At 49.2% G+C, this 13,118-nt stretch overlaps 1 protein-coding gene across 4 annotated transcripts in view; it reads right to left on the bottom strand.

The window, feature by feature from the left end:
• FEM1C (fem-1 homolog C) overlaps window positions 1-1,880 on the bottom strand; it is a 35,089-nt gene extending 33,209 nt beyond the window's left edge. The window contains exons 1-2 of one of the 4 annotated variants that reach the window (XM_014579226.4): window positions 1,656-1,880; window positions 203-948 (exon numbers count right to left, since the gene is read on the bottom strand). In XM_014579226.4, the coding sequence (XP_014434712.1) occupies window positions 203-746 (544 nt within the window). In that variant the 5' untranslated portion in view covers window positions 747-948; window positions 1,656-1,880. Of the gene's footprint in view, window positions 1-202; window positions 949-1,036; window positions 1,232-1,270; window positions 1,464-1,655 lie in introns of those variants that run through there. The other 3 variants (XM_006134479.5, XM_075931982.2, XM_075931981.2) reach the window with 3 other exon arrangements.
• Window positions 1,881-13,118: the final 11,238 nt, after the last annotated feature.

The raw sequence follows: 13,118 nt of genomic DNA, 5'->3' as shown, positions 1-13,118 counted from the left end.
ACACTGGAAAACAGCTGAAAAATGCATATAACAAACTATAACCATAATGCTATAATTTCAACTTCTTGCTGGCACTTTGAACATTTACATTATCAAGTGAGATGAACATTAATGGATGGTGGTGTCCAACAAATAAAAAAGGTAACAGCAGCTATATAGTATCAGAAACTTTGGAACAAGAAAAATAGGATATTGATCTTACCTTTAACACTTTTTCTATTAACATCAGCACCTTTTTCAAGCAAATACTGAGCAATTTCTTTGTGTCCTTTGTAACATGAAATCATCAGGCACGTATGCCCATGTCGGTTTGATACTTCCAAGTCAGCTTTATGCTCCACGAGGTATTTTACTATTTCCAGGTGCCCATCAAAACAGGCTGCCCTAAGTGGGGTTGAATTTGTCAGTGTTGTGTTGTTTACCGATGCTCCATGATCTAACAGACACTGGACTACCTTCAAATGACCAGCAGCAGAAGCAGCCCATAAAGGAGGAGCACCCTCAATGGTCTCACCATCAAAATTCACTGAGCCACCAACTTCAATAGAGGCACAGCAATGCTCCAGCAAGTATTCCACCATATCAAGATGCCCATAACGGGCTGCCATCAAAAGTGGTGTAGCACCACTAGTTTTTTCAGACATTAGCAAGGCCACCTCTTCTTTAGTTTTGTTTGCCAGTAACTTTGCAAGGAGCCGCAGTTTGCCATCACGAGCTGCATTGAACACTGCTGTCTTTAGATCCATTTAGTCTGTGCCTCTTATCCTTCCAGGATACACACCTGCCTTTCTTCCGAGTCACAGATAATGGGACTACTGGAGCTACACGGTGCACATAGAGGCTCCACACCCTTTTCTGAGATCTGTATTATCTCTGTGAACAAACAAGAAAACTCTGATGAATCAAATTAGGTCCTAATAATTCAAAGCACAGACAGTGCCCAGCAATCTGAAAGAGAAAAGAAAATGGAAGTGTTTTTCTTTTGCCTTTTTAATACACTAAACCAGTGGTTTTCAACCCTAGGCAGGGTCGTTACCATAGAACAGTGATTTCCAATCGGTGGTCCGCAGACCTCTAGGGTCCCCTGACTGCGAAGACTCCCACAGGGGTCTATGCCTCCATTCGCAATTTTGTAGCAATCCGCGAATGAGAAAGGCTTGAAAACCAATGCCCTAAATGCAGCGACACTTTCCTACGCCTTCGCTCAAACTGACCGCCCACTGCCTGTGCCGCGCGGCACCAAACCTCCCGAGAGAAAAGGAAGCGCCACCTTCGGGGGCTTCCCCGGGTTTTGGGGAGCGCCCCCTCCCGGGAGGCTGGCGGGAGTGAGCGCGGATCCTCCCCCGGCCTCGCTCGCACGCCTCGCAGGAAAGCCCCTCTGCGCCGGCCACAGGCAACCGCGCCAGCTGCACCAACTTGAGCCGGACCCAGCCCGGGCAGGGAGCGCCGATCTCCCCGGCCCCGCCCCGCCCCGCCCGGGCCAGGCAAGGGGAACGAGACCGGTCTTGGGTGGGGTGGGACCGGCCCGGGGCAGGCAGCCCCCCAAGCTCTCCCGCCCCTGCCTGGCAGGTTCCCAGCCCCACAGACCCCCCAGCCGCCTACCGCGCCCCTGGGACCCGGAGACCCCCCCGCCCCCCGAACAGGCTCCGAGCTACCTGCCCCAGGCGCGGCGCCCCCCGGCTCCCTCTCCCCGGAGCCGCCTCAGCGGGAAGCCTCCGCCGCGCGCCGCGCCCCGTCCAGCTCCTCCATGACAGGCGCGTCCCCACAGCGACGAGCGCCCAAGCGCAGCCAAACCGGCCGCGTCGTGTCCTCCGCCAGGAGCCCCAATGGGGAAGGGGCCGCCGCCCAGCCAGCCACTAGGAGCGGGAACGCGCCGCGCGGAGGGCGGGGCTTCGCCCGGGCTCAAGCTAGGCTGAGAGCGCGCAGAAGGGGAGGGTTGCTCAGCGGTGGGCGGAGAGCGCTCAAGTTTCCTTACAGCTGGTCTGAGCCTTCCCCCTGCCTCAGCGCGCCAGGAGCCTAATGGGCTTCCCGTGGAGCCGCGTGTGCGTCCTCCCTCCCTCGCCCGGAATACAGACTCCGCCATGTGATGGGGACTGGATGAGTCTGCCTCAGTTTCCCCCTCTGAAAAATCATGCCTCCTCCCCAACTTTGTAAAGCGCTACAGAGATACAAACATGTAGGAGCTGAGCCTCGTGTTGCGCTGTTCCCCTCGAGTTTTGCATTGGGGTGTTTAGCTGTCACGTGAATCCAGGATTGCACTCAAGCTTGCATGGGTGAGGGGACTGAATGGCTCAGGAGACTGGTGATGTGCTGACTGTCAGCTTTGCAAGCAGCCTCTGTAGGAGGTTGGATTTGAAAGACTTCTTAGCGCCCCTAAAAATGGTCTTTCCACCTTGATATTAGGGCACATTAGAGGTAACATAGGGAAATCTGCACTACTTCTATCCAAACTGGTACTAGCACTGCAACTTCTGGGGCTATGAATCGGACACCTTTCACAGAATTAACTACGCTTTAAAAAGTGAGGCTCTCCTAATTTCAAGTGGATGGTGCACTGCCAGGCTTGCTCTGAGACTTAGAAGTGTTTATGAAAAAGTAGGAAGGAATTAGGTTGCTTGGACCTCTCCCACCCCTCCCCACTCCTGTTACCAGAGAAACCAAGATCTCTCTATATCCCAGTCTATGGTCAAGGGGGGAACCTCCCAGCTCTCCCCTATTGTGCCTCTGACCCTAAAATAGGGAGAAGGGAAGAATCAGCTCTAAGAAAAGTTTCGGGGGCTGCGGTGTAGCCAGACACGAACCCCATCTTGGTTTCCGTCCCCCCCCCCTCCCCCTCCCCCGAGAGCAAGAGAAAGGCAGTCAGCCTTTGATGCCCTGGAAACACAGGTGTGCTGCCTGTCCCTGACTCTACCATAAACAGAAACCAGACAGTAAATAGGCTAGCTGACGACCCAGGGCCTCCCGCCGTCCTGATGGCTAGTACCAGTAATTGACACACCTGCACTGCCCCAGGAGAGGAATCTTCGCCCATCACATACCAGAGGTGCCCATTGTCTGCATTTTCCCAGGTGTGAATTATGCTTTGCACCCTTCATGGGAAACTTGGCATTCAAAGCCATTTTTCCTAATTGGCCACTTGAGACCAGGAAGAAGCCTACATGACCCAAGGGGTATAAAGAGGGGTATAGTAGCCCACCCCATTTGAGCTCCAATCATCTATACCTGCTGGCAGGTATTGATTGTCTCCCGAGGTCTGTGGGATGCCCAATCTTGCCCTACTTCTTCCTGAGGGATTGAAAGAAAGACGCTGGCCACGCCAAGTCTGGAACGCAGGGGTGAGAATTATACCTGCTATGTGTCTATTTTGCATGCATTTAATAAGAGCTCAGAGAACCAAAGGGGTTTCATGGTACCTATTAGTGACTTCTTAGTGTAATTTCTGTCCTGTCCTTTGTAGTGGCTGTGTTATCTGTAACACAGTAGTAGCATTTAACAACTAAGTTTACCCTGTAACAATAAAATGGTAACTGTTTAAGCTTTAACCTGACTCCTTCAGTTGCTTGTAACAGAACCAAGCACAATTTAAAAGAACTTCAGCCAGTCATAAGGGACTCACTGCCCTGACCATCGGCTGACAGGTGGGTAGAACCATAGTCTGTTTCAGTAAAAACAAGGAGTCCTGCAGCAAATGTATTTGGGTATAAGCTTTCAAGGGCTAGAGTCCATAAATGTTAGGACTAAGAAAGCTAATTTCCTATGTTGCCTAGGGCTCATAACTACCTTGGCCAGTCATAGGCTAGGATTCCTTCCTGGGATGATTCTCCTCTTATCACATTCCCTCTCTCCTCTCCCTGCCCCTCTGACTTCTCTTTGGCTACGTCTAGACTGCAAGCCTCTTTCGAAAAAGAGCGTCTAAACTACAACCAGTACTTTAGAAAAAGCAAACCGCTTTTTCGAAAGAGAGCACTCAGGCAGTCTGGATGCTCTCTTTCAAAAAAGCACGGTTTGCATTACATAGTGCCTTTTTTCAAAAGAGCATTTTCGAAAAAAGACATTCTTCCTCGTAAAACGAGGTTTTCCGTGGTCAAAAAAACTGCTGTGTTCTTTCGATTTACTTTCAAAAGAACATGGCAGCAGTCTAGACGCAGGGGATGTTTTTTCGAAAAAAGGCCACTTTTTTCGAAAAAAACCTTTAGTCTAGCAAAAAACCCTAGTGACATACTTTAGCTACTTAGACCATGTTAACATAGTCCAGAAGGAACTACATGGGACAGCCAACCTGTGGCTTCAGTGGTGAATCCAGCAGTGTCCCCCAATCCATTTGAAATTGCCACAGGTTCCCTATCAGACCCTCACTGAATAGCCTGTCCAACTCTGTTTGCTGTAGAAGAATTGTCATTCACACCGCTCTCTTTATCAGTATTGCCCATTATGTTGATAGATCCTGAGTTGTGCAGGTCTGTCTCACATTTTGGAAGATGAATTTAAAGGACATTTACAAATTCTGAATTTATTGTGGCTAGGGAATCACCCAGGATGAAGAATCATCATGAGGAAATGCTATGATCAAGTAGAATTTGTCCCAGAGAATAAATACCACCATCTTGGATCTTCAGAATTTAGAGATGCTTGTTAACCCTTAAGAAAATGGCTAGCTTCAGTTGATTGTTCTATCAGGGCTGGCCAGATAACCTGGAACTTCTGACAAATGCTGTGCTAGGAAAGAGAGAGATGGTCAGCTCTATCCTGAACACACCTGGAAACTCCCCTTTTGTCAATTTTACTCTGTTGCATTTTCTCAAACCAAAAAGCAACAGGGGATTGTGTCAAGCTGTTGGGTGGATCAGATAGAGACTAGATGCCACAGTGGCTCCATGAAGATTGTTCAGCGCGTGGACAAGGAACAAGCTACTCTCACCTCATTCAAGGTGTAGGGATTTTTTTGAAGGCATTGTGAAAGGTAGTATTAGGATGGCAGGTTCAGCCCTTTTAAGAATCTGAGAGAGGTGGGGCTAGGACACAAGAGGGACAGGAGCAGGTACTTCAGGACTAATCCTCTTCCATTAGCTCCATTGGCAATAGAATCAATCTTATTCAAGATATAAAGTTTCATTTGAACATGGGAATATGGGCAGCAACCCATGAATAACCAGGGACCTGTTCTGTAAGCTACAGAAGGGATGGGGATACACACATAGTAGTGATACAAAAAATATGTATCTATAGGAGATAATGGACAATAATTGTATATACAGAAATAAAACATCACAGAAGACCAGGCTGCTGTAAGTGCCTTTTTATGCAACACAAGTGAGACACCATATACAGAATACTGGTTACACTTCTGTAAACATTTGGACCAGAAAGATAAAAACAAATTAGAGGGAATTTGGGAGAATAGCAATTAAAATTACCATGGGGATGGCTATATGACTGCATGAGGAAAGATTAAAAAGTAACTATCTGTATCTTGGTGTGACTGGGCGTCTGCTCTTTAAAGACACTCATCATTGGCAAGAGGGTGTGGACCTGGTGCTTTAAAGGTAAAACCCAACCCTGGGAGAGGGTTGAGAGCAAAGCGTGCAGCTGAGGCAGATACTGCCAATTAGGGGCCAGCTGGAAGCTCTGGCCTAGCCTGACTCCAGGGCTGTAGGGATTGAAGCAAGGCATCAAAGTGCTAGGGCTGTGTGGAGTCAGCCAGGATAAGCAAAGTCATCAGGTCCACACCCTCTTACCAATGATGAGTGGCCATTTCAGATTGCAGTTTGCCCGTGGCAGGAGCTAGATGAAGATTGGAAGTGAGTCAGTGAGGCAAGGTGGGTATCGGGAAATTGGGGTTCCCTGGAAAGGGAGGCCCCCACAGTAAAGAGACTGACAAACAACCCCTCTCCCCCTGGAAGGGGGCTGAGAGACACTGAAGTGTGCACTGCTGGAGGGCAGAGTTCTGAAAAGGTCACCATAGTCTGGGAGCAACATGGGTCTGGAACTGAAGCAAGTAGTGAGGACATGGGGAGACAGCAGCCAGAGTGAGGTGCTTCATAGATGAGCTATTTCCCAGTGCTACCAGCAGGAAGCACCATAGCAGTGAGTGTCTGCTGCATGACACTTGGCTAAATGCTAAATTAGGATTAAATGGGGATTCAAGGCTTATATAGAACTACCTACAAGTACTGAAAGGGAGGGAAGGATTATTTAAGATGGTTTGGCGGTTTTCATGAGCAGTAATGGTATGTAACAAAGGAAAATATATGCTTACTATCAACAATGACCATTTGGTGGTGAGGTTATATTAGACTACAATAATCACATAAAAGGTTGTGGAAGCCTAGAGCTTTATTTGTTTAAAGTTAAGACTACATTATACAATCTAAATTGTATATAACAAGAATATACTCTACAGAAGAGTTCTGTTCTGGCAGAGAGAAAGATAAGAACCTTATGTCTTGCCTTTCTAATTTCTAGAGTATTCCACATGATTCCCTGGAGAGAAATGTAAGGCATCACCCTTAACACACTTCCTACTCCTCCAAAGCCCTGATCCATTAATGAGCTTTGCATGAAACTCGCTGTAGGATTGTGCCACTGTAGACTATTGAGAGTAGCCCTAATGATGTCCCAGGGAATATTAATGATCGTTAAGTACTATTTCCAGCAGTCCTTCAGGAGTGGCCTATGGACTGTAGAAATTGTAGCCACAGAGCTGTCCTTACATAGGTAAGACTGGAGGTATATTGTGGCAAATTTGTAAGGGGGGAGGGGGGGAAATGGATTTGTCTTGAAATTTTACTTAACTGAAAAATCTGGAGCGTGGCTCTATAGTTAGTAAGTACATTGGCAACATATGTTCATGTGAAGCCCTTCTTTCTATCCTTTTTTTTGTGCATAGTTCCTCTTCATACTTAGGTGTCTATTATCTTTTTTAATTCTTTGAATACCTTCATAAATGTAGTACTCAGGAAAGTGAAGAAGTTGTAGGGCTGTAGATATACTTCTGACTCTTGCTAAATCCTGACGTGGTCATATCCTGATATTCCATTCCTGATCTGTTAAGATGGTACCTCACTTGCAGTGCCTGGCCTTCTAGAACTAGAGAACATAAACCATTAATCATGTCAGTCTATATTCAATTTATTGCTAGCTGGATCCAGTGGGGCAGGGGCAGGGAACCTTTTTTGGGTGGGGAGGGCTGCCCACTCACAGAAATATTCAATTTATTGCCAGCTGGATCCAGTGGGGCAGAGGCAGGGGCAGGGAACCTTTTTTGGGTGGGGAGGGCTGCCCACTCACAGAAAAATCAATCAGGGGTAGCACAGAACCGAGAAGCAAAAAACCAAAACCCTCGCTGAAGTGGCCCCTGACTGAGAAAGGGACACTCTCCACATCCCCCTCACACACCAGAGTCTAGGTTGGCCCAGGCTAGTAGATTTTGTGTGCTCCAGCTCCATGGTGAGGTAGCCTAGTAGGAGAGGGGGCTGGTGCATCAGTGTAGGCTCCTCCATACTGGGGGTGGGGCCATGAGCCTCTGGGGCCAGATCCAGGCAAGCCGGGGACTGCATCTGGCCCCTGGGTCTGAGGTTTCCTATCCATGCACTGGGGTCTAGAATGGAGCCACAAAGCCATTTTGATGTATCTGATGTGTTTTGCTGTTCTTCAAACTAATGAATTAACCTATTGTACCTCAAGGTCTCCTAAAAACAGATTCTGAGGTTACCACTTCACACATCAAGAGCTTAACCTCCATCACTCAGCAGTTTTCAATCACACACTGTTCTTTCCTGTGACATGCTCTCTGGCTGTTGATAGGTGTTAGCAACAGCATGTGAAGTGATAATTTCCATCACTGCCACTGGATTCCTTCTCACCCTGAGTTATTCTTGGTCTCACACAAATTCATTCTCTAAATCAGGGGGTTTCTGATAATGTGTACCACGTTATTAATAGGGATTGTGCCTTGCAGATACTAATTGTTCTGTTCTCAATTGCCAGACATCTCGTCTCCCATTTTATGTTTGTATATTATTCTTCTGGCAACTACAGTAATTCATTTCATGAAAAGTAGTATTGGAAAAATAGTTAAGGTAAGCTATCTTTAGTTTCTTTTACTGTGAGTTATCAACTAGTAGTAACTTTGTATTTATAACCTTAACTCCAGCTTACAGAAGGTGTGGAGTTTTTTTTTTTTTTTTTTTTTTTTTTTAAAACCATCCCCTCCGGAGCTCCAGAAGCCCTGGGAACTAGGGAAGTGCTTGTCCCACATTGCCAGCTTTGTGAGCAACCAACATGCTATGAGCTTTCCCAACTTCTTCTCTGACACTAATAGCTGCTAGCACTCCTGCTTCCACTGCCAGACGATGCAGAAGAGCTCCAACCTTGGATCTCATTGAAGGGGCGGGGGGAGGAGTCCAACCTCCATGAACTCCACACCAAGAAGAGGAATGCTAACATCTAGGGCAGGATTGTTGACTTCCTGGCATGGCCTTTGGTCAAGAGGAACCTGGAGCAGTTCAGGCTCAGAATCAAAGAGCTGTGCAAATCCTATTAGAAGAGTAGGGAGTAGAGTAGATGTTCTGGGGCAGGACCTCATACCTGCCACTATTATGAACAGGTGGCTCCCGTTCTGGGATGGGGGCCAGTTACCTTCCCTGCTGTAGTCATCGAATCTGGCCAAGACACACCTGGTGTCTGCCTGCAGGAGAGTGAGGTGGCAAAGGAGGATGAGGTCAGCCACATGATGATGCCAGGAGTTGCTCCTCGCTTTAGAGCCTGTCCCCCTGCTCCTGGGACATCTTCCAGGCTTCCGATGACTCTGAGGAGGACACTTCCGGTGAGTTCTTTAACCTTCTCCATCTACTAGAGAGGTCAGGTGACAGGTTGCAAGGGGCTCTTGGCCTACTCGGGGGGGGGGGGGGGGGGGGCAAAGGACAGCTTGTTCACGTGACGGCAGATGGAACACCAGGCTGTCCTACAAAGCTTTCACACAGGTTCAATCCTTCTCGCAAGGTTCCTAGAGGGGCCTGCCTTATTCCAGCCTTGGTAGTAGGACACCTTCCCATGCCAAGCCATTAGTAAGTAATTTGGGGTCATGGAATGACACAGCTGTGCAGCACACGGCCCAGGTTCGTGCCTGCAGTCAGTCAGCACCCGCTCCCGGTCAAGTGCAGTAATGCGGAAAAAACAGATATAGTACATGGGAATCTGCCACTAGGAGGAAGAGAATGGCAAACCCATTAGCATTCTCTCCAGCAAGCAGCATTTGCTGCTCTGACACATCCCTCTCCCTCAATGGGCAGGGACTGAAGTTCTCTCTGTGGGACACTGCGAGTACTGGGCCCAGTGCATGCAGGACACAGTAGAAAGCTGAGCACTCCCATTCCTCCTTCCCACAGATGCTTGGCCTGGTCAGCACCTTACCATGCCTGCTTGTCTCCAAGCCATGTGTATTGCCATGGTTCCCTGGGACATCTCTGCACTGCTGGAAAGTGCCTGTATTCTAGGCAAAATATGGCTTTGCTCGCAACACATCGCCATTGTCTGAACTAAGATCTTTGGTGTTGGCTCAGATTAGGATTAGGCTTTATGTAAAGTGTCTCCTGTGATGACTGCCCTTGTAACTTCTCTTCACAGCTGGGACAGCTGCGAGCTGGGCACATCCCCCACTTCCTACTGAATCTACTTGCCTGACTAGGATCCGCAAGCCTGGGATGAAATCATGAGGGAGCAGATAGTCAGGAAGTAGAGGCAGAACAGTTGGAGCAGGTCACTGAGAAAAGGGAATGCTGGGGTGACCAGGAGGAAAGAGGCTGCACAGGAACAGCTTGTGCACCAGCAGATGAACATGTTCTTCTCCATCACCATGGTGATGGTGAAGGAGAACATGACAGCATGCATGGAGCAGGCCACAAGCTGCTTCCCCTGCAAGGATCCTCAGGGGCTGCCAGCGCCCCAGAACATGGCGGGGAGGAGGAGGCTGGCAGCCAGAGCCTCCAGGCCATACACAGGAAGATGCTAGTCCCAGTCTTGTCCAAGCCCCACTCCCCTATTCCAGGTTCTCTTTCCATTCCCTCCCATTGTATGTCCCCAGAATAGACTCCTGTTTAATAAACAATCTCTTTATTGTTAGCTCTGCTGGGGAGAGCGGGGAGTGAAAGGAACACAAAGGGCCTTCAGAGGCCCCTCCTGAAGAGCCATGGGGGGAGAGTCTCAGAAATGGCCTCGCACAACTTCTTTCAAGGCCTCTCTGAGCATAGCCCCTTCCTGTGCTCTCTGTATGGCACTGCAGTTGCTCTAACGCCCTGGCCAGGCATTCTGCCTCAGCCTCCCCACCCTGGCAAAAAAACTCTCCCCCTTATTCTCACACAGGCTGTGCAGCACACAACAGGCCACCACTACGAAGGGGATGCTGTACTTGCTAAGGTCCAGGCAAGTGAGGAGATGCCTTTGAATGCCCAAATGCATATTCCACCACCATTCTGCACCTGCCAAGCTTGTTATTGAACTCCTCCTTGCTGGGATCTAGGCTGCCTGTGTAGGGCTTCATGAGTCAGGAGTAAGCTGCATCACCCACGATCACAATGGGTAGGTCCAGCTCTCTGACTCTGATTGTCCAGTGGGGTGGGGGAAAGGTGCTGATGTGCATCTTGCTGAAGAGAGATGAGTTTCAAAAGATGTGCACATCATACACCTTTTCTGACCATGAGTGCCTGCAGCACCATGAAGAAGTACACCTTGCAGTTAATGCACTCTGAGGCCTGGTGGTTGGGGGGCCAGGATGGGGAAGTGTGTTGTCTATGACCACCCAGCAGTGGGGGAAGCCTATGTTGCCAAAGTTGCCCATGATGTTGTCAACATTGCACAGAGTGACAACCCTCCACAGCAGGACATGGTTGATGGTCTTGGCTACTTGTATGAGCACAGCCCCAACTGTGGACTTCCCCATGCTGCACTGATACCCAATTGAGCAGTAGCTTCCGGAGGGCAATGGCCACATGCTTCTGCATGAGGAGGTTGGGTCTCAGTCAGGTGTCCTGTCACCTGAAAGCAGGAGCGAACCACTCGCAGAGTTCGAGGAAGGTGGCCTTGCACATGCAGAAGTTGTGCAGCCACTGCTGATCATTCTATCCCTGCCTGACTATATGGTTCCACCAGTCTGAGCTCGCACTTATCTGCCAGAAGCAGCATTCCACCGTGTCCAGGGAACTGAGGGGCATACACAATAACAGGATGACAAGGACTTGGCTGACCAAGGCCTGCGGGCCTTGCTGGGGTTCGTCTTCCTTGTCCATGTCCTGTTCCTGGTGGTGTAACATGTGGACACGGTCGATGTATTGCACTATGAAGCACAGCATGAGAGCCATGAGCATGGTACTGCTTTGCAGCAGTTCTGTTTTCATGGTCACAGTGCTGTGGTGTCCCCGAGAGCAACCAGAGAACAACAGAGCGCACCAACTGTGTCCTTTTTCTGTCCCACAAGAGTGGAGGGGTGCCTTCTGGGATGCAGGTATGGAGAGGAGCCCCTGCAAGCACTCCTTGACGTTTTCTTGAATGCTTCCCGGGACTCTGAGCCTGAGGCAGGCTCCGGGAAGGTGGAAGTGCTACGTTGGAGTAAATTCAATTCTTGCTTGCAGTGGGGAGACAGCCCCTTAACTTCTCAACATCAGGGGCCCAAAACTCAAACTTAGTAAATTCGAACTTATCGCGTAGCATAGACAAGCCCTTGACTACTTTCTTCCCAAATTCTTCCAGCATGGTTGGAATTTTTAATTATACTTTGCTATCTGATTTCACGTTGCTGGACTTCGTACAGGCAGTCCCCGACTTACGTGGATCCGACAGGATCCGCACTTACGAACGGGGCTTTTCTCGCCCCGGAGCTCACGGGCGGCAGGTCGCCACCCGCGTCCTCCGGGGCGAGAAAAGCTTCTCCCGGTCTCCCTGGTCTGCTGGGGGGGGGGGGTCCAGCAAAGCTGCTGGACCCCCCCCAGCAGACCAGGGACACGGGAGCAAAGCCGCCCAGGCAGCGGCTTTGCTCGGGTGTCCCTGGTCTGCTGGGGGGGGTCCAGCAGCTTTTCTGGACCCCCCCAGCAGACCAGGGAGACAGGAGCAAAGCCGCACAGGCATCCCGCCGCCTGGGCGGCTTTGCTCCCGGGCAAAGGAGCAAAGCCACATGGGCGGTGGGGTCCCTCCACCTGTGCGGCTTTGCTCTGGTCTCCCTGGTGTGCTGGGAGGGAGGGGGCGCAGCTAGTGCGCCCCCCCCCCCCCCCCCCAGCAGACCAGGCTTTTGTTGCGGGATGCCTCGGGTAGAGCAGCTGGGGTGCTGCCGGGTTGGTCCTGTGGGAACCTACTGGGCAGCGCCCCAGCTGTTCTGTCCCAGGCTCCAGATTCAGCAGCTGTTGAAACTGATCAGGCTGATTCCAGGAAGCTGGGGGCAGAGCCACTCTGCCTCTGGCTTCCTGTAGTCAGCCCCTTGTCAGTTTCAGTGCCATCAGCTGAATCTGGAGCCAGTTCCGACTTACATACAAATTCAACTTAAGAACAAACCTATAGTCCCTATCTTGTACATAACCCGGGGACTGCCTGTATTTAAACAGGGGCTGTTTAATGCTACGATTTTACACATTTTATCAGTTTTACAGATAAGTATGTTTAACTTCCCCAAAATGCATATAATTATTTAGTAGCAGAAAGCTTGTAATACGCATTGTTGGGTTGTTTGAATATACCATGTGATACTGATGCTGTTCCACAAGAGAGATGTTTCTGGGAAGGTACAAATAAGGCAGGTACATTGATATTCTCAAAGGGAAATTCCAGAATGTTGAAATTGTCTAATTAATCTACATTTCTTCTTACTAGTCTGATGGTCTGTAGTCTAACTGTATAAGATCAGTATTTTTTTTCTGGAGTAATTATTCAAGATCCTGAAAGATTTAACAACATATATTGAGATTTCTTAAAGCAAGCTGAGAGATTTAGACACATATCTAGCAGTAACATTAATAGCACATTTGAGTGTCTAAGTTCTCTAGACCATAATCTGCCAATTTTTGAAAAGCTGAGGAAAATCAAATCAGTTCTCCACTTCCCCCATCTAGTAACCCTAAATATGTGATGTAAAAGGT

Source organism: Pelodiscus sinensis, chromosome 6 (assembly GCF_052426305.1).
Source record: "Pelodiscus sinensis isolate ZL-2025 chromosome 6, ASM5242630v1, whole genome shotgun sequence".
Lineage (NCBI taxonomy): Eukaryota > Metazoa > Chordata > Testudines > Trionychidae > Pelodiscus > Pelodiscus sinensis.
The sequence above is the reverse complement of the archived record's forward strand: the minus strand, read 5'-3'. Positions and strand labels throughout refer to the sequence as shown.